Source organism: Lepus europaeus, chromosome 6 (genome assembly GCF_033115175.1).
Source record: "Lepus europaeus isolate LE1 chromosome 6, mLepTim1.pri, whole genome shotgun sequence".
Lineage (NCBI taxonomy): Eukaryota > Metazoa > Chordata > Mammalia > Lagomorpha > Leporidae > Lepus > Lepus europaeus.
In genome coordinates, this window is record NC_084832.1 from 2,826,665 (window position 1) to 2,847,033 (window position 20,369).

The 20,369-nt window shown below is 59.0% G+C and overlaps 2 protein-coding genes across 2 annotated transcripts in view; one reads left to right on the forward strand and one right to left on the reverse strand.

Annotated features, from left to right (window-relative positions):
- Positions 1-9,344, reverse strand: part of COL4A2 (collagen type IV alpha 2 chain) — a 138,042-nt gene extending 128,698 nt beyond the window's left edge. The window contains exons 1-3 of the mRNA XM_062193943.1: positions 9,266-9,344; positions 8,863-8,947; positions 8,683-8,737 (exon numbers count right to left, since the gene is read on the reverse strand). Coding sequence (XP_062049927.1) covers positions 8,683-8,737; positions 8,863-8,906 — 99 coding nt within the window. The 5' untranslated portion in view covers positions 8,907-8,947; positions 9,266-9,344. The remainder of the gene's footprint in view (positions 1-8,682; positions 8,738-8,862; positions 8,948-9,265) is intronic.
- A 358-nt stretch (positions 9,345-9,702) lies between these two features.
- Positions 9,703-20,369, forward strand: part of COL4A1 (collagen type IV alpha 1 chain) — a 135,045-nt gene continuing 124,378 nt past the window's right edge. Inside the window, exon 1 of the mRNA XM_062193944.1 lies at positions 9,703-9,814. Coding sequence (XP_062049928.1) covers positions 9,731-9,814 — 84 coding nt within the window. The 5' untranslated portion in view covers positions 9,703-9,730. The remainder of the gene's footprint in view (positions 9,815-20,369) is intronic.

Here is a 20,369-nt window from a genome sequence, read left to right on the forward strand (position 1 = left end):
GGTCTCACAAGCACTGGACAAAACATTCTCTGTCTTTCCATTTGTTCTGGAAATAATCTAGTTACTCCTTCAGCTGGTTTGAACTGGAATGAAAGCTGCTCACTTTGCTGACGTCAGGAGGCCAGCGCTGTGGTGTAGTGAGTAAAACACAGCCTGCGGTGCTGGCGTCCCATGTGGGCGCCAGTTGGTGTCCCGGCCACCCCACGTCCCATGCAGCTCCTTGCTGACGGCCTGGGAAAGCAGCAGAAGATGGCCCAGGTCCTTGGGTCCCTGCCACCCACGTGGGAGACTCTGATGAAGCTCCTGGCTTCAGCCTGCCCCAGCACTGGCCGTTGTGGCCATCTGGGGAGTGAACCAGCAGATGGAAGATCATCTCTCTCTCTCTCCCTCCCTCCCTCTCACTCTCTGTCTAACTCTGACTTTCAGGGGTTGGCACTAACATAGAAGGTTAAGCCTCCACCTGCAATGGAGGCATCTCATACAGGCGCTGGTTCAAGTCCTGGCTGCTCCACTTCCAATCCAGCTCCCTGCTAATCCGCCTGGGAAAGCAGCAGAAGATGACCCAGGTGCTTGGGCCCCTGCACCCACATGGGAGACCTGGAGGCAGCTCCCGGCTCTGGCCTAGCCCAGCCCTGGCTGTTGTGGCCATTTGGAGAGTGAACCAGCAGATGGAAGATCTCTCTATATCTCCTCTTTCTGTCTTTTGCTCTGTATCTCTGCCTTTCAAATAAGTAAATACATCTTTCAAAAAAAAAAAAAAAAAAAAAAAAACCTCTCAAAATAAATTGCAGGGCCTGACTCCGGATGCAGAGGACCTGGGGGACAAGAGACCTCCGCCGCCATCGCTTCCCACATCCTGGCAGCCCTCTGATCCTGCACCAAGCCTGCCCTGGCAGCGTGGCTCCCACTGTGCGTTCACCCCAGGTCTAATGACCCCCGAGCTTCACTCTCTGCAGCTTCAAGGTGTTAATGTCTGAATTTGAAGACCCGTATTTACTAAGAGACAAAGGCTGGCAGCACGTAGCCGTTATGCGGTGGTTAGCAAGTGCGTCCATGCTCAGGTCACTAAACTCTTCAGGCAGCGTTTTCCCGTGCTCTGAGCACACCTTGTGGCTTGGAACTCCTCTGTATGAGGAGCTAACGGACCTGCCTGGCATCACGCGGCCAGCCACCTCGAGCGCGGGGCTCACGGCCAGGCCCTAGCCGGCCCGGTTCCCACGACTGCCCACGTCCAGGCCTGAAGCCTCAGGAGCCCGCGGCGACCTGCGTGTGGTCTGTTGCTGGCCATGATGGCGCCTGGCATCCACGCCGCCAAACTCGTGGCACAGAGCCACAGAGACACGCTCGGCCACAAAGAGGGGGTGTGCACAGGTTGCCCCCAGCTCGTGGGAGAACACGAATGCCACATTCAGCTGCCGAGACGGTTAGACAACTACATCCAACTCATGTGCCCACCACACCCACACCGCCTGTGGCCGGCCTGTCCTGGCTCTCCACGCCCGGGAGGTGTGGTACGTGGACCTGGCTGGGGGAGTTACCCCTGCAGCGTCTGAGGTGTGCACCCACGAGCTGCATGTGGGCTCGTGCACAGCGCCCAGCACTCCTGCTCGGGAACATGGCCTCGCACCCACAATCCTGTTCTGCAGAGCAGGCCCCTCTATGGGGACATGAGGCAAGGGGACCCTGCGGAGGGAGGCTGGCGCTGGTCCCGCGGCGCGGCTGAGAGACCTCAGGAAGGTCTTGTTCTCCATGGATTTCAGGAAGCCGCTACCACATTTGGGCCCACAGAACTTTCCAGGAGCCTCTCCTCTGGCTCCAAGACAATGCTGTGTTTGCACATCCTGTCCCCTTGGGACAGCTTTCTGCCTGGAGCCCCACGGGGGACCTTGAGGAGGCCAAGGTCCTGTTGTGTGGGCTGGAACCTCCCGGGCTGCTGTGGGACTTCCCCTCCCCTTTGTGCCCCTGGGCTTCCTCCACCGCTACCCCCCCCCCCCCCCGCCATCAGGGCTGCTCGGTCACCCCCAGGGCTGGCAGGGCCACCCTGCAGAGAACAGAGACCCCCTGGCAGCACCCAGAACAGCCTTCTCCCCCTTCTGCCTCTGCAGCTCTGCGGGGGGGGGGGGCACTCTTAGGCTATCTGCACGCATGCGTGTGTCATGTGAAACACACATTTAACATACAGCTTATATGTACTTCCACGACAGATGGCCCATGCAACAGTGGCCCCACAGGCCTGGCTGGCCATTTAGCCCGGGTAAATACACACAAGGGCGAGCTGTCTGACGTCACGGCGCGGAGGGGTGCACAGCTGGGTTCGCACTCTGTGGCCAGGGACTTCGGAACCAGCATGGGGCTAAGAGCAGAGGCTCTGGGACAATCAGCGGGTCCTGGGCTCATCCTCAGCTTCATTCCTACTGACCTTTCCAAGTGCCCTAACCTGTCGTGCCTCAGTTTCCCCACCTGTAAAGCAGCAGCGGCCTGGATCAGCTCCTGGCCCCGTTTCTGTTTCTTCCACGGTTGTTTGAGCTGCTCCGGGGTCCTGGGCTGGTAGGAGCCCCTGCAGGAATCATTTTTAAGTCTGGTCCCAGAGGACCCCACAAGGGGTCTGAGCCATGGGGCGCATGAGGGGCTGAGGGCTTTTGGTGCAGCCCCTGTCTGCACAGCCCTTGTAGGTCATCTCTGAGGGACAACCCAGAGCCCCTGGGGCACAGCGGGGCACTCATCCCCACCCGAGTCCACCTCCCGAAGGCCCCGCCTGCTCTCACAGAGGCCCTGACCCTCCACCGACGGCCACGGATCTGACAGCGCTCAGCACGCAGGAGAACCTGGGGGCTTTGAAGGGGTCACAGCCGAGGCGTGCTACACAGAACTCTGCGTGGATTTCAGATTTCTTTGCACCCAAACTCATGTTTCAATCTCATTTCCCAAAAAGCTTTTGCAAGAGCCTTGTACTGTTACGTAATTTCTACCAGGTACCGCAGTAGTGTACAGAATTCAAAACTACAGATTCTTCCATGGTTCCCACAGGGGAGATCCCGCACGCGGGCGGGCAATGGCTGGGGAAGCAGCCCATCTCCCACTGACAGATCGTCACACACGTCCACTTTTATCCACTGGGGACAGCTTTAACGTGGAAAGGGACAACCACACGGAGAAGGCAATGCATGGTAACCCAGTCTGGTGTAACTGCTCTGTGACTGTACTTCTCCTTCCGAAGGTCTACAGACTCAACCAACCCCACCCGCACTCACTCACGCGGCCGCTCCTCCCGCAGGCCCTGGAGTTGGGCATGGCTCAGTGAGCAACCCTGGAGAGCTGGTGCCATGGGCTCTGCACTGACCTGGGTGGCAGCCAGCACCAAGGGGCAAGGTGTGGCTCAGACAATGGCTGTCTCGGCTCTCTCGTGACTATGTAAAATCCTATCAATTCGAGAAGGCACTATAATCAGGTTCCTAGATGGCTTTCCATTCTGAAGGAGGACTTCCTGCTGGGCTCAGGGAGCGATGCAGGCATCCCGACACCCGGCACGTGGTGCCCTTCACCTCGGGCGTCAAGGCCAGCCGTGCAGACACTGCACCGCAGTTCTGTCACCAGGCCAGGGGATGACAAGTGCGTGTGAGGCGACTGCCACGGGCCATAAGACACCCCTGTTTCTGCTCCTCTCCCCAGCCTCTCCCTGATGCAGAGGCCGTGGCCACCGGGAGAACGCCAGCTCCCAAGCCCGCAGATGGCCAGTACTGCAGATGCATGGGCCCCTGACCCACGCCCCATCCTTGCTGCCCACTGGGTTACGGGGCTGGAGACAGGGTGGGGTAGAGCTCTGCTCTCTGTGGCACATGAGGACATTGGCCCCAGGGACCCCTCAGGGCTGGAGCCTGGAGGCAGTGCTGTCACACCAGTGAGAGGACAGGCTTCTCCCCTCTAAACTCTGAGGGAAAAAAGCAAACCTTGCTCCTCTTCCACTCTTACAACCTATGGGGAGGGGCGCAGAGCTCCGGGAACCCGCCTGGGGCCCCACGACTCGGAGGCGCCCCAAGCCGGCATTTTGGGTTTTATGGAGGCTTTGGTACATGGGCACAGCTGGTTATATCATTGGTCGCTGGGCAGCAGCTCAATCTATGGGGTTGGGCAGCTGGGAGTCCTGTCCCTCTGACCTAACTCCCAGCCCGAAGCTACCTGGGGGGCTGCCATCTGCCAGCCAGCGTCTAGGAGGGCACTGGCCTTAGACATGGCTCAAGGACAACAGCAACACAGGCCACTCCCCCGGGGCCAGGCCACCCCGTCACTCAGGCCTGGGCCCCCAACTCACCATGTTTCCAGAGACACCGAGGACCTCTGTTTACTTGGTCCATGAGAGAAAGAACGGGAGCAATATTTTCACCCGCTGGCCACGCCTGCTGGCCACGCCTGCTGGCCACCGCCACAAGGCAAGTCCTTGCCCAGCCTCTCTCACACTTGGGCATCTAACTCCAGCACACCACACGGGGCTGCCTCCAGCTTGCGGGGAACAGAATTTTTACAAGTTTCCAAGAAATTGTAATTCTCGGGAAAAAATTGTTACTGATGGTGGAGGAAACCCCAGTATCGCCGTCACCCCTAAGACCTCACGTCTCCTTGGCACGTTTGTCAAAACGGAGCAGCTCACGTGGGAGCGGGAATGAACACCAGCACGGACGGCACACCACGGGCTCCGCAGAATCTCGCGTGTTCTCTCCAGGGCGCCAGCCTGTCCTACACAATCCTCAGAGGCGTCTTCCCGAAACAGCTCATCGTTTTGGAAGGCGGCCGCACTCAACGCGCCAGAGCGGGCAGGGATCCGCCAGGAGCGAGGCCGGATCCCAGATCCACTTGATCCACCAGATCCAGGCCACGTGGGCCCTAGACTCTACGGGTGGCTCAGGGCTGGCTACCTGTGCCTCCCGTGATCCCCTCTGACCACACCAACAGGGACGGAGGGGCCGCAGGGTCTCCCTGTGCTCAGATACCACCTTCCTCTTTCATAAAGAATCAGAATTTATGAGGCCGATGGAATCAAGGACAAGCTCTCGCCCACGGTGGCCACCGGGGAAACTCAGTAGGGTAAAGCCACTGCCTGGGACGCCGTCACCCCACACTGGTGCTGGTGTGAGTCCCAGCTGCTCCACTTCCCACCCAGCTCCCTGCTAATGCACCTGGGAAAGCAGCAGAGGATGGCCCAAATGCTTGGGCCCCTGCACGCATGCAGGAGACCCAGAGGGACTCCTGGCTTTGGCCTGGGCCAGCTCTGGCTGTTGTGGCCACTTGGGGAGCGAACCAGCAGATGGAAGACCTCTGTCTCCTCCTCTCTCTTTGTAACTCTGCCTTTCAAATAAATAAACCTTAGGAGAAAAATGTTCTACCCTGCAGCAGCAGCCCCAGCTTCACCTGGAAAAGGCTTCTCACGCCCAACACTGCAGCTGGGACCACAGCTCAGCCTCCCAGGCGTGCACAGGGGAGCTCGGTGTGGACTCTAGCTGCCCGGGAGCACTGGTCACCTGCAGCGGCCTTGGCTCGTGACAACACACAGCACAGCAGTGCCAGCTCTGTGAAGTGACTCACCCCGAGACCAGGGAGCTGGGGAGTAGCCAGCCAGGCCAGGGTCAGATTCTCTGCCCCCTGCACACTGCGGATCCTGGGCCCTGGGTGGCCTCCACCTCCTGCAGAGAGACTGGACCAGCCCAGGCCAGAGTTCCAGACCTCACCTTCTACCTCCAGTGGAGAGAGAGCAGCAGCCCTCAGATAGCAGCAGATAAGAGCAAGCTGACCTCAGAGCTCGCTCTGCAATCCTTAACCAAAGATAAGCGCTCTTTATCCCAGACGGAACCAAGGAGACAATCCGAGCTCCCTGCTAGGTGCAGCTCACTGCTCCCCCCCCCTTGAGGCTGCAGGCAGCACCCGACTCCTCTCCCTGATTCAAGTTGACTCCCATCCCTAGGTCCTGCACAGCAGGGCAGCTCTGTGCATGGGGCCTCGCCCCGGCTGTCTCTTCTTGAAGGGGCAGGGCTGGCTTTCCAGGACAGAAGGCCAGTCACTGGACAGGTGCAGACCGGCACCGAGGCCGTCACCTGCAGCCTGGGGTTCCAGGTGTCGGGAGGCACAGCCACCTGTAGGCACCCGCGTGGCTGCCGCCCGTCTCCCCTGTTTGCTGCACAGCTGGTGCCATGCAGGCCTTTCTTTGTCCTCTGGAATGTCCTTCCCAGACACACAGGACTGGGCCGAGATCTTCAAGGCCGCCGCCCAGCTCACGAGATAAGTTGTGAAGCCCACAATGACACAGCGCATGCTTCTGGTCTCTGCTGAGGGCAGGAGCACCCCGCAGAGGGAACCTTCACTGCACCAGAAATGGCAGGGACCTCCTGGGGCCCAGCACATGCACCTCCCCACGTCCCCAGAGTGGACGCGGTGGCTGAGCCCCTCCTAGTCTAAGACACAGACGCTCCCTGCGGCTGGGCTCAGCTGGAACGGGCCCCAAGTAGCCACCCTGAGTTTGGGATGGGATCCTGTCCTACCAGGATGGGCCCTGGCACCTGTGCTCACACCGTGGCACTGCAGCTGGTGCACACCGGGCTGCCCACAGAGGATGTCTGCTCCCTTTCCCCCTTGGACACTCGATGCTGTGACCGCCTCCCTGCTCTGTGCTCCTGATCCTGAACCAGAGCAGACAGGAGACTCACTTCCCAGGAATCCCTCGGTCTAAGGTCAAACCAGGAGATTCACTTCCCAGGAATCCGTCAGTCTAAGGTCAATCCAAGGAGACAGGCCCCATCGCCCAGAAGATTCAAGACTGAAACTTGGGGGCTCCCTCACTGCTGGCCAGTGGCCAGTGGCCAGTGCCTCCCCCCAGCCTTGTTCATTACAGAGACAGCCAGACACTGGCGCCTTCGTTCGATGCTTTGTATCTTTTTCGTCACCTGCAAATCGGGGAAACAGTTCCTGAGCTCAGGTGTCTTCTAGGGAGGCTTTGCGGTGTTAATGGGCACAGCTTGGCACAGGGGGAGGGCTCATTAAACAATTACTTGCGGCCAGCCCAAGGCTCTGCAGGATCCAAGAGGCAACTTTCCACGGAAATGCCCCACGCTGGACCGAGCCCGGAGACAGCGGGCCGGGAGGGGGCTTTGATCACGGCTGCCAAGTGTGGAGGGGCTGGACTCGGCACCGTAAGAGCGACTTTCAATGAATCGAGTTAAGGCTCAAGGAATTAGCTCATGAGTCACAGCTGGTGCACCGGGGCTGATCAGCAGCAATCAGCCCGATGCTGAACCCACCCAGCACATTCACAGCTCTCGTAAAATGACCTAGAACAGCTTGCTTTGGTTTTTGTAGCTGTAGGTTCTAACGGCCAGGAACTCTAATTGGCACCGGGACCTCAGGTGCCGGCCACGCCCTCACCCCTGCTCCATCCATGGCTCCCCTACGTTGGCAGGCAGCAGGCGGGAATGCAGACCGCTGGGCCCCACCCCGGAAGGACCCAGACACCCAGTGCTTCCCAAGCCAGCCCCCAGTGTAGTCCGAACAGCTCTTCCAGGCTGTAAGTGCTCCTGGCCCCCAACCCCCAGGATTAGCGGGTCCCGGAGGCTGGCCACGTGCAGCGGGAGGCCCTGCAGGCACGGCGAGGCAGATCCGGGGTGAGTTCTGCAGCCCTCACACTCGTCCCAGTTCACAACTCCTGGGACTCCCCATCCTCTGGAATGAGGACGCGCCTGTGACCACCGGCGCCCCAGGGGACCACGGGAGACACAGACGTGGCAGGGTTGCTGTGCACACATCCCACGCTTCCACACTTCAGCTGGGTGCTTCCTGGGGCCTGTCTCCTCCCAGAGTGGGTGTGGATCGCCCAGGGCTCAGAAGCCTGGGCCAAGTCTTGTGTGCACAAGGAGCACTTGGAGCCCCGAGGCCATCCACCGAGCTGCTTCAGTGACCTGAGGAGTCGCCGGCCTGGACGGCTGTGGCCAAAGTCTCTGGGGCAGCGGCTCCTTCCTCGCTCGCTCCCCTGAGGACCCCCCTTGGCTTACAGCAGGGCAGAGTTGCGGTGGCCACACGGCTGTGGCCTGGAGCCCTGCACACACTGTGGGGTGAGGTCGGGAGTGCCCGGGCCACAGGACCCCGGACAGTGGGGGTGAGAGCTCCCTGGGGGCTCCCTCCATTTTCAGCCCCAGGGGAGAGACCACCACACCTGCCCTGTGTGACCCCGGGCTCCCATGAGCTCCTACAAGGTGGCTCCTGCTCCTGACGCAAAATGCAGTGGGACCACCACGCCCAGGGACAGCACGGGCCTCAGGGCCGCCTCTGCCCTGCACAGGGTCTCAGGGGCCAGGCCCCTGGCGGCTCCCACCTGTGGCTCATCCAGGGCCCAGCAAGACTTGGAAGAAAGCTCAGGGGTTTCATTGTCTGCACCGTGGTTAACACTAGGAAGCTGCCTCTCATTACTCCACGGCCTCCCACTCCACGAAACCAAAAATCGCACTGCCCACATTAGCCGGACGCAACCGAGTCCCGCAAACCTTCCGGGGAGACTTCCCGGCTCTTCAGGCCCGAGCTGTGCGCCCTGGGCTACGTTTCTAATTATCGGTTCTGGCAAGGGCGGGCGCACCCGCACACGCCCGCGCGGACACGTGCGGGCCGCCCAGCCTCCGTGGGGCGCAGGGAGCCTCCGCCAGGACTTACCGCCAAGACGCTCTGGGACAGGAACCCCGCGGTCACGGCCCCCAGCAACAGCCACCTGGGTGGGAGGAGGGGGGAAAGAGCGACCTGAGCCTGCGGGCCCGGGCTTGTCAGTTCCTGAAAGTAGCCGGGCAGGGCCCCCCGCGAGCGGGACCCGTGGGGACCGGGCGCGCAGCCACTTACCGCCGCATGGCCGAGCCCGACGCCGCGCGCCGCTCGCGGCCCATGCTCCCCGTCGGTCCGCTCGCTCGTGTCGGTAGCTCCCTGCCTGGAGGCGAGAGACAAAGCGGGTTTAGCAAGAGGAGGGCGCCGAAGCATCCTCGCGCGGGTTTCCGTCAGGGAGGCGCCGGTACAGCGGCGTGCCCCTGGCTGCCCCGGAGGGGTGCCCGGAGGCCGGTTCCGGACCAGGCGGAAAGGGGCGCCTCCGCATTAGGCCCGGCCGGCGCCGCCTGGCCCAGGCAGCGCGATCCTCCCCGGCGGTCGTCCCATCTCTCCACTCGGAACCGGAGGAGCACGCGGCCCCGGGCGCCCCAAGTCCCCCGTCCCTGCGGCCTGGCTCTGGGCGCCGCGCGGGGGTCGCTCTCACCTCCCGGCCGGGCTTCAGGGGCTGCAGCCTGTGCGCGCTGACCGGTCCAGAAGCGCCCGCCCGCCCGCGGCGCAGTAGCGGCGGGGCCGGCCTCGCTGGGCCCCGGGCCCCTTGGGCCCCGAGGGGCGGGCGCGGGGCTGCGGGGGTCTGGGCGCCTGAGCGCGGAGCGCAGAGTCTCAGCGTCCCGGCGCACGGCGGCCGCAGTCCCGGGGCTGCGCGCTCCCGCCGCCTCTTACCCGCGCCGCAGGGTCCACCCCTTTGAGACGCCGCCCGCGCACCGCCGCCAAGGGGAGGGGGCAGCGCCAACAAATTGGGGAGCTCCGCCGGCCGCACTCAGGTCTCCGCTCGGAGCCGCCGCGCCCGGGACGGTGCGCAGCGCTCGCGCCCCGGCCCTCGGAGAGCGAGCCTTCCGCCGCGGCCCCCGCGCACCCGGCCGCCGTCCCCCGCCGCTCCGGGCGCGCCACCATGGGGCCCCGGCTCGGCCTCTGGCTGCTGCTGCTGCCCGCCGCCCTCCTGCTGCACGAGGAGCGCAGTCGGGCCGCCGCGAAGGTGAGTCCCTCGCCGGCTCCGCGCCCCGGGGTCCCGCCCCGCGCCCCGCGGGGGCCCTTTGTCAGCGCCCAGAGCCCTCGGGGGTCCCGCGTGGCGCGGCCGCCTGCGCTCGGGGCCGGATCGCGCATCCATGACGGAGGCCCCTTTGTTAGGGTCTGGGTACGGGAGAGTGAGGGAACAGCTGCGGGCCGGGGGACCGGGGCGAGGTTAGCGCGCGCGGTGGCGGGGCGCGGGTGGCCGGGAGCCCTTGGGATTGGAACCCGCATCGCGGGCGCTCGGGCAGCCGGGCGCCGCCACCTGCCCGGGGCGCGCGAGGGGGCTCGGGGCCGGAGGAGCGGGCGCGCGCGCGCCGCACGCCGCTCAGAGCCCCCCACACGTGTGCCGGGGAGCGGCTTTGGGCGTGTTTCTCGTTGTTTGGAGACTGGCGGCTGGGGCTGAAGGGCTCTGGGCCGCTTGGCTGGAAGCGGCTGTGTCTTCGCTTTCCCACGGCTTTGCACGCGCGGACGCGGGAGTGGGCTCTCCCGGACGGCCGGCTTTGAAAAGTTACCACCCTGCACTCTCTGCCTTTGATTAATTTATTTTTCTTAAAAAAAAAAAAAAAGTTGTAACCACAGCTGCGCTGGAGGGTGAAGCCAAAGCGAAACTGCATCTCATTGTTCCCGCACTGTTTTCCTAGCTTCCACTTCCTCTGGCTCTGCGCTCGCCCAGAAGGGAGCCTGCGGATCTGCGCGCAGGCCGGGCCGGGCCGGGCCGGGCCGAGCCGAGCCTGCCTGCATGGCTCCCAGGGGCCGGCTGTCAGGCGGCTCCGAGGCCCGAAGGTGTGGCCTGGAAGGAGTGCGCTTTGCCCGCAGAGGCTGCGGCTGCGTGATCCTCAGTGCCGCAGGACCGCTCGCCCTCTCTGATTCTCAATCTTGCCCGTCGGTGGCTAGGATCATTATTACTTTTTAAGCTTTACTATTCTGGGCGCGCTGATACGCCCTAACTGCGCTGCACCCCATATAAAGTATGGGCTGTGACAGGCCAGAATACACCGACCATGTGCACACAGGTCTCATCCTGGGTGGTGATGATGCCGTCAGCAATGAACTTGGGATGGCTCCTCTGGGACCCCAGCTTGCCAAGCTCCAGAGCCAACAGTAAGCATGGCAAAAAAAAAAAAAAAAAAAAAAAAAAAAAAAAAAAAGCTTTCACAAGAGTAGGCTTTGGTCTTGAAATAGTGGCCAGAAGACTTCTGGCTTCCAGGAAGAGGTGGTTGGGACCCAAGGCCAGTGAGAGAAGCCTCCCCGTGGGTGGGGCCAGCGGCTTTTTGGAGCTAGGTTTTCTGGCTGGCGGTGGCCGTGTAGGACTTTGGAAGCGACGGGAGCCGCTCACTGCTGGGAGCTGCCTGAAACTTCAGGCTCCTGATGAGGGGACTCTGGGAGTATTTTTCAGACTTCCCTGTAATTATTCTCTGAAGCACGTTCTTGTCCGCCGGCTCGGCCGGGTCCCTCCGGGGACTCTGCATGAGGAAGCCTGGCGTGGAGGTTGCTCTGATAGATATTATCGGCACACTCCTTCCCTGCCTTAATTAGAGAACAGTGATTCGTACGCACATGACTTCAGGTGTACAAGAACATCCACTTAAAAATATCTGGCTAATTTTAAAATTCGTCTCACTTTTCATGCCAGCCATAGCGTGTTCGCTGAGCCCCTCCCAAAGCCAGCTGTTGGGTACACCAAAGCATCCCCATAACAGCAGTATCCATCCGAGCCAAGTATGGCGGCAGATGTGCCCTGTCCTAGCTCTGGCGCCAATGGGTGTGGCTCTTGGGTCGCCTGGATGCCACTCTACCTGCCCTGAGCCAGGCGGACAGCACCTACCGCGTGCCAGCATGGGCCGCCCAGTGCGGTGGGCTGTTGGCTCCTGCCTTCGGCCACATGTGCTGTCATTGAACTGCTCCTTTGCTGGTGGGTGGATTTTCCAAGCCATTGATCTTTATCTCATGCCGCAGCTGCCCCTCCCCATCCCACTTTGTTTCTTAATCGAGAAGGCAGGAGCAGGGTGCAGGTCCCAGGCAGAAAGCTGCTGCGGGCATGGGGGTGGGGAGACCCCCACCCCACCCCTGACGCCCTCACGCCCCTCCCCCCACCCTGCAAGCAGAGCAGCTGCACGGGAGAGAGGGTGAGCTTTCCCCAAGTGTGGTTCGGGCGTCTCCGCTCCCAGCCCGCAGTCAGTCCTTCCTCCAGGGCTGGCCCGAGCTGGGGTGCTGGGCTGAGTACGGCCGGAAGTGTAGTTCAGGGCGGAAGGCCGGTTTCTGACTTAGGCCCAGCAACAGCCGTATCCACCCAGCTGTGGGCCTCGCGGGGAGTGGAGGCGGCATCGGCCAGGGTGAGGGCAGCCTCTCTGAGGCCACACCGTGTCCTTCCGCTGTGCATGTGGGACTGGGCTCCCAGGGTCCCCAGTGCTGTCCCCAGGTTCCCAGGAAGTGCGCACTCCAGGGATAGAGGCCCCCACAGTGCACGTCTGCTTTCACGAAGCAGACCACCTGGAGGGCCTCGGCTTCCCTGCGGCTCTGCCCACGGGCTCCTTCCTGCATTGCACACATGGGTGTGGGGCCCCTTCCTGGCCAGGTGCTGACCACACGGGGTGGGGGGACTGGGGGCATGATCCCACTGTGCTCCTGGGAAGGTCACAGTTGGCCAGAGCTGTACTCAAGGTATACCACGGGCCCTGGGACAGCTAATCCAGCTTGGGGAGGTCATTGTCTGTCTGAGCCATGAGGAGGGCCAAGGGCCGGGACACTAAGGCAGGGGGCGCCTTTCCCTGCATTCCCTGGTGTGTTGTTCACAGAACGGGGGAGGATTCTGCCCATCATTGCTCAAGCTTGGCTGGCCTCATGCCCTCCTGGAGATACCCCGATGGATGCCATTGTCCTGTGGCTAACCAGCTGCGTGGCCTGACCTTTGATCCCACAGGGGTCTAGAGGAATGGAGGGAGGGGCTGGGTCTCCAGAGTGATACGCAGGGGCTCGGCTCCCAGCGCAGGGGTGGGCTTTCCTTCCCTTCAGGTGGCAGGTTTCTGGGGGAGTCCTGGAGGGTGCAGCTCGGGTGGCAGACTCTAGGCGGGCGTGCCTTTAGGAACTGACCCAGAAAACCTACCCTGGCTTCAACCAGGACATGAGGGAATTCACAGAAACCCCCCCCCCCCCATTACTCATTAACAAGGTGGTTGGTGGATTTCTGGGGCTGGGTAAGGATGGCCCCAGCTGGCTCAGTTATGCAGTTAAGAATTGGTCAGGAGTTTGCCCAGAGCCTGCAAGGGATCCTTGGGGACAAATCCGTGTAGACAAGAAGCACATAAATCACAATGCTTGTTTGGCTGAATTACACAATGTTTGCTGTACCAATTGTTCCTGAAATTGGAAAAAGCCTTCGCCTCGTTAAAACGTCTCTCAGGCAGGTTTGGTATTTTGAGCTCTTGGGACAGAGTAAGCAAAAGCAACAATAGAATGCCTAAAATAATATCATTAGCCCATTGTTCTTCCTGTTATTATTAAATAACCACTAGAACAATACAAAAGACAGACTCCTACCATTCTTATGCATACAATGAGAGGGGACCTGACACAGGACTGGCTTTAGTGGTTAGGGGTTAACGTGGTGACACTTTGATAGCAGTGAGTTATCACTCCCTGGCCCCCTCCCCACTCTCTCCAGTCACCATGGCAGCCAGGCAGCCACGCCCTCCCCAGGTAGGCCTAGCCTCCGCCCTGCCCCGGCTCTGCCCCGGGCCAGGTCTGCTCCACCTGTGCTGGGATGGCCACAAACCTGTCTCTTCAGGAATGTCGTTTCTGACCCCACGCTTCCTCAGCCCAGGGGTCTGGCTCTGGCTGCCGACCTCCCAGCTGCTGGTTCCCGTTCCGTCTCGCTGCTGGGCCCCATCGACCTGCTCTGGCCCGTTCCTTGCTGCTCCCCGACAGGCAGCGTGGGTGACTGCGGGGAAGACTGATCTGGGTGATCCCCGCCTGCCCCCTCGCCGGCTCCCTCCCTGCCTCCGCTTGCTTGCTTTCTGCCTGTGGGGTCTCCTAAAGCTGTCCCCAGCTTGCACTTTCCAACGCCGTCAGGGTGACAATGTGGGATACTGTGAAGCGTCTGGACTTAAACTCCAGCCTAAATGTCCGCCCAGCAGCAGTGGCATCTCTCTGAGCCCCAGGTCCCTGGTACCCAACGGCAGGAGGGGGACAGTGTCTCCAGAACCCGCCACATGGCCGCTCCGGGGGCGAGCAAGCTTCCGCAGCGTGGGTGGCGTTGGCTCCTGGAGTTTGTTCTGATGCCCCTGGACCTGTCTTCTTTTCCAAACGCCCCCGCTATTCTGGGAGGGGACAGCAGGACTTGGTCCAGCATCTTGAGTGCTTGGGCTTGGGGATGTTGCTCCAGTGTGGGCCCTGTGGTGCGAGCCAGTGCACGCGGAAAAGGCCGTCCGTGGGGGTGCTGCCCCTAAATTTGGAATCTGGAGCAGATATCCTGCCACAGACTAAACACGACTTGGGAATATACACAGTGCCGAACTCTTTACGTAAATAGTTTAATCCGTGGCTTAGTAATAGTCTGTGGAAGCTTCTCTAGGTTTGCGTTTCAGTCTGAAAACACCCTAAGAGCATTTTTTCCTTATCTGCGTTCTAAAGCTCACCTGATTAGTGGTTAGGGAAAGACCAGGGCAGAGTGTGCAGGTGTGGTCGCAAAGTGACAGCACAGCACCTGACCTGCACGCGGGCTGTTGGGCAGCCACTGGTTCTCACCTGATGCAGGGCGATGGTGCAGGCTCAGCGCTTGCTGTAGAGTTTGGGAGTCTCCATTGCCGATCACCAAATACAGATCTTGTGTCTGGGGGCCGCTTCTCATCCAGGTCCCAGCGAGGGGTGCTGGCTGTGAGCTGAAGCTGTGTTAGCTCCCGATAGCCGCTGTGTGGACCGCGTCCCCGGATCCTCGGATAATGGGGGTGCCTTTGTGCAGTCCCTTGGGGTCCAGCTGACTGAAATAAACCTTATCCAACGCAGCAGCTTCTCTGGAGGCAGAATTCCTGCATCTGATGATTGACATTGTTTTATTTGTAGAGTTTCTGCTTTAGAAAATATATTCCCCTTATGAAGAGCAAAACCCACCTGGCTCCTGGCTTCGGATCGGCTCAGCGCGCCGGCCATGGTGGCCATTTGGGGGGTGAAGCAATGGAGGGAAGACCTTTCTATCTCTCTCTCTCTCTCACTGTCTAACTCTGCCTGTCAAAAAAAAAAAAAAAAAAAGTTTCAGAAGCTATTTCCACAGACTGTCCTGCATCCACTCCTGTTGATGTGAAGATACTGATGACTCAGGGGCTGGTAGCCATGATGGCCCCGCAGATAGTAACCATGTACACCTTCCTGGAAGCCAAGTGCAGGATGTCGTCTTCTTCAGGGGCAGTTACAACCTGTATCTTTTCTTAAAAAATCATTTTACTTGAAAGGCAGAATTAAGACAGGCAGAGGCAGAGAGAATCTTCCATTCTGCTGGTTCATTCCCCAGATGGCCACATGGCTGGAGCTGTGCTGATCTGAAGCTAGGAGCCAGGTGCTTCCTTTCTGTCTCCCATGTGGGTGCAGGGCCCCGGGGACTTGGGCCATCTTCTACTGCTTTCCCAGGCCATAGCAGAGAGCTGGATCGGAAGTGGAGCAGCCGGGACTCGAACCGGCACCCATATGAGATGCTGGCACTCAGGCAGTGGCTTTACCCGCTATGCCACAGCAACGGCCCTACAACCTTCATGGCTAATGAAGCAACCCAAGTCCTCGTGGACAGATACAATGTGTCTTCCTCCACAGTAAGATGTCCTGGCTGAGAGTTACAGTTACCCTCACTGCAGAGGAAGTGTAAGTCTTACCCAAGTCTCATCATTTAGCATATGGGGGCTTGTGAAGGTATGAGGCCAGTTTTTTTGTTTTTTGTTTTTTTTTTTTTTTACATTCTGTTTTTGGCACAGATAAACCCAACAACAGCTCTTTTGGTATTTTTCCCTTCATTTTTATTAAAGAAATAATGTGTAATTTAATGGGTAGAAGATTTGGCTACCCCGTCTCTAACAGTATTTTCGTAAAGTAAACGTTATCTATTGTGCTGTAAAATTTATAATTCCCCTTTATGCTGCCCATGACGTTTTGAGCACAGGAGCATTTGTTCCCACATCCAGGAGCATCAGTTTCAAAGTGTTTTCCCTCTTAGCTTCAGTTTCTCCGTGTATTTTAGAGTTCCTTAAGGGATCCAGTCTTCAAGTCCCGAAGGACTGGGGAGCTGTGTGCCATGCCTTTACTGGCTCTGGGCAGTCCTGCCTCACAGCCTGAGTCGAGGTGATGCTGTTGTTAGCAGTACAGTGGGCAGAGCTGTACTAGGTCAGCAGGCCACAGGGCCTACCTAGCCTGTGGCAGCGTCCATCTGGAAGCTATTTTATCTAACTTTGGATCCCAAGTAGAAATCTGCGTTTGTCAGAGGGTCTGCCTTCATCCCCTGCATCTTTGGGTTCTTAGCCACACAAAGGGGAAGAGTGTGTGTTGAGAAGCTTGCATTAAAGGATGCTGCACACACACACTTGTCTGTGTAGCGAGTGGTCCCTGGGCGCTGGCCTTGCTTATCTGTAACGTGGAGTGATTCCCAAGGAGAACGTTCGGGAGGAGCGGATGAGTTCACCTGCGAAGCCCGCGAATCATGCCTGCTTCATGCCGGGCAGATTCCAGAGATAGCCGAGCGTGACTTCATCGAGGCTGGGGGCTGGAGGAGGCCACGTGGGCGCCGGCCCTGCTTATCTGCAACATGGGATGATTCCAAGAGGGAGCATTCGGGACGCGCGGATGAGCTCACCTGCGAAGCCTGCGCGTCCTGCCGGCTTCGTGCCGGGCAAATTCCAAAGACATAGCCTAGCGTGACTTCATCGAGGCTGGGGGCTGGAGGAGGCCACGTGGAGGCCATTTCGGCCACGCCCGCCGGCAGCATCACCCCAGGGCCCTGTGGAACCCCTGGGGCCCCTGGTTCAGGAGGAGTGGACGGCCTGCATTTCCGGCAGGGGCCCGGGTCGCTGGTCCGGAGACTGTAGCTGCACTCCGTTCTTGTTTCTGCATGGAGGCAGTGGCCGGCAGTGCCGGGGGTGAGCAGGCAGGCTGGGTGAGGCTGAGGGGAGAGCCATTGTGCTTGAAGTGACCCTCCCGGCTGGTTCGCTCATCCTGTTGGTGCCCTCGCTGCCGGCAGTCCCAGCTCCAGCCACGAGGTGCGGTTAGGATGGTGGATGTGGTGGGGGGGGGGGAGGGGGGACGGTCTGGGCAGCACGCATGCGGCTGCTGCTCATGAACACGTTTCCGTCAAGCAAAACCAGAGGGGTCCTTTCCTCCGAGACCCCCCTCCTCCCCTGGGGAAGGGATGCGTGGTTTAACCCGACTGCCCGTTCAGCCAGAGTTCGGCCACCTTCAGAGGCCAGATCTGAAGCCCACGCACCTGCTGCCCAGGGGGAGCTGGCACCCACCCGCGCCCGCCTTGGCTGGGCCCCTTGGCTCCTGATGAGGAGTTTCTGTTTTGTATCTCATTATGACCATTTCCTGGAAATTAAGACCATTTGGGGTTAGTGGTTTAAAATAACTTGTAAATGTTGGTCAGGAAATGGTCTATAAAATAAAGATAAATTTGCCAAAGCAGGAAAATGGGTCATGGGCGGGGACAGTGCCATCCAGAGTATGGCCAGCTGAGCCTCCGGTTCTGATTTATTTCATAAAAACACAAAGGCAGCCAGAGGCAGTGGCATTTGCTGATACGTGGGGATTGATCCCTCCCCAGAGCTTATCTCTGACAAACATTTTCTCCTGTAAACAGTATGCAAATTCCAGGTGCTTTTTATCAATTCCTTAAAGCGAGTCTGACCAGACAGCTGTTGGGCGCCTGGGTCGTAATTAGATTTTGTTTTCCCAAGTACTTGAAAATAGTGAGATTGGGTTTCTTTATTCTGGAATTCCGGCTGTTGAAACTTTTTAAAAAAATTATTTTTAAAAACATGATTTTGATGATTTCTTGTTGGCCTTGGATATTTTCTCTTTTTTCTTGGAGGTTATCAGTCATGAATATATTATGAGATGTGCATTTATATTCTGGGCTAGATCTTTCATCTCAAACTTGCATCATTTTGAGCACCGTTTTAGAAGCCAGATTTGTACCCAAAGGCCCAGTTTTTGAAAATAAAACAAGTAAGGCTAAGAATTCACATAAACACAAACTACAAAGTAGGAGGTAACAACTCAGGTTCTTGCTTCTGGCCTGTAAGCTCTGTCCAGAACGTGCCTGTGAACACTGACTGTGGCCTGGAAAAGGTACAGGTGGTTAGAGCTGCTCTTTGACTCCGGTTCTGCTGGGTGCCCAGGTGGCAGGCAGAGCCATTTGGTGATGCTTTGATAGATGCTGTGTGACCCGGAGAAAGCAGCACCTGCGCCCCTCCCTTTTGTCCCCTGGGCCTGTCTCTTGGTTTTGCATCTCCAGGGAGGGTTTGGCTTAGTTGCAGACTGTTCTGCAGCCAGAGGAGAGGGGTTTGAGTTTCGGATAGTTCCCTTCCAGGCCTGAGTGGACTGATGCAATGGCTTTTAGCACTTACTGTTGATTTCATTATTGAGATGCACATGTAAACGAAACCATGGAGACTGAAAAGTGTCTTTTACCGCTACTTCCTTCCTTAAAACAACGTAAACTTCTTGGAGAGTTACAAATTGCTGGCATCATGGTGACATTCGCACACTTCATTAGAGGCATGGTGTTTGGGGGCACAGGGCTAGCCCTGAAGTATCCCAGCGTGGAAGATGGGGCTTTGAAGCAAGAAACAGGCAGACTGATGAAGCACAGTGCTCTGGTTGTACCTTCTGACACTTTACAGTCACTCCCACAGGGAGCGGCTTCTAGGATTTCTCCTTGTGAGCGGTTAGGGGACAGGATCCTGGTCTTACAGCACATAGGCACCGTGGGGGTCACTTCGAGACCCTCCCTGTCCTGGTAGCCTGCAGCGGGTGCCTGGTTAGTCAGACAGCCCCGAGGAGGAGGAGCAGCAGGCTGGGTTGGTGTGCGCTGGTGGGAGTAGAGGCAGGGAAGGTGTTCAATCGCGCAGTTCCCTCCCCACGTCTGCCAGGAGCCTGAGTTGGGGGCGGGGGGCTGCATCTCTGCCTGCCTCAAATCCAACATTTCCATCGTGGAAAGTATCTATGGGACACCAGGTGTGGGACTCCCAGCTATGTCAACATTTACTTAAGTTAAATAAAAAAAAAAAGTGTTTTTTTTTTTTTTTTTTATTTGAAAGGCAGAGTGATTGGGTGGGTGGGGAGAAGTGAGGGAGATTTTCCATCTGCTGGTTCACTTCCACAATGGCTGCAGTGGCCAGGGCTGGGCCAGGCTGAAGCCAGCAGGCTGGAACTCCACCCAGGTCTCCCACGTCGGTGACAGGTGCTCAAACACGTGGGCTGTCTTCTGCTGCTGTCACAGGGGCATTAGCAGGGAGCTGGATTAGAAGTGGAGAAGCCGGGACTTGAACTGGCGCTCATAGGGGAGCCAGCATTGCCAGGGGCAGCTTGACCCACTGGGCCACAATGCCGGCTCCCCAGACCCCCTTTAGAACTCGGCCTCAGTGCAGGTCAGGAAGCCGTGTGGGGGGAGACACTGACCGCTGGGCTGTTTCTGTTAAAACTCCAAGGACGGGACAGGTCCGAGCCCGTTGGCAGTCTCGTGGCAGAGATGGGATCTGCACGTTTTTACGTGGAAATGACCACTGCTAGGGTGTCGTGGCTTTTGGATAGCAAGCGTGTTCAGTGACCATGCCTGTGATCAACCCTTGTGACATGAGACTTCATGTGTGTGAACATACGTGCACCTGTAACGTGTGCCTTGGCTGTGTGTCCTGTGTGTCATACGTGGTGTTCATTCGTTCATGCAGTCCATATGTGTTACACACCGGGCGCTGTTCTGCCTCTCCAGTTACTCATGGACCAATGCAAACAGCCCTGCCTGTATCCCACTGAACTGCATAAGAGTCAGTGTCTGTGCTGGGTTTTGGCTGGCGGGGCTCAGCTGTCCAGGTGAGGGAGACCCAAGTCCTCTGGGGGGAGTCAGCGTGCCTGGGGTGCTGCTGGGATGAGCAGACACATTTCTGTAGATTCTGAAGGGCTCTGGAGGAGGACGCTGTCAGCTGGGTTCTCCTCTCCATCCTGGGCCGTCCAGCGTGGAAGTACCAGACTCGAGGGTAGGAGCAGCTTCTGCAGCAGGTGTGTTATTGCCGGGCACCGGGCCTGCGGTGGGCATGAGTGGGGAGCAGCCATGCTGCTCCACGGCCAGGCAGCAGGAGGCTGGAGGCAGGCGGCGGGTGGGAAGGGGGGCCTGTGGGGTCTGCGCTGTGTGCCCCAGCACAGTGCACACTGGTCACAGTGAGCTAGGGAGCCTCTTTTCTCCGAGTTTTGCTTTTTGGCAAAATTGGCGTCTTGTTCCAAGGACTAAGGTTTAACAGATCTCCTGGGCGAGAGCAGCCTTGGGGGTTAGG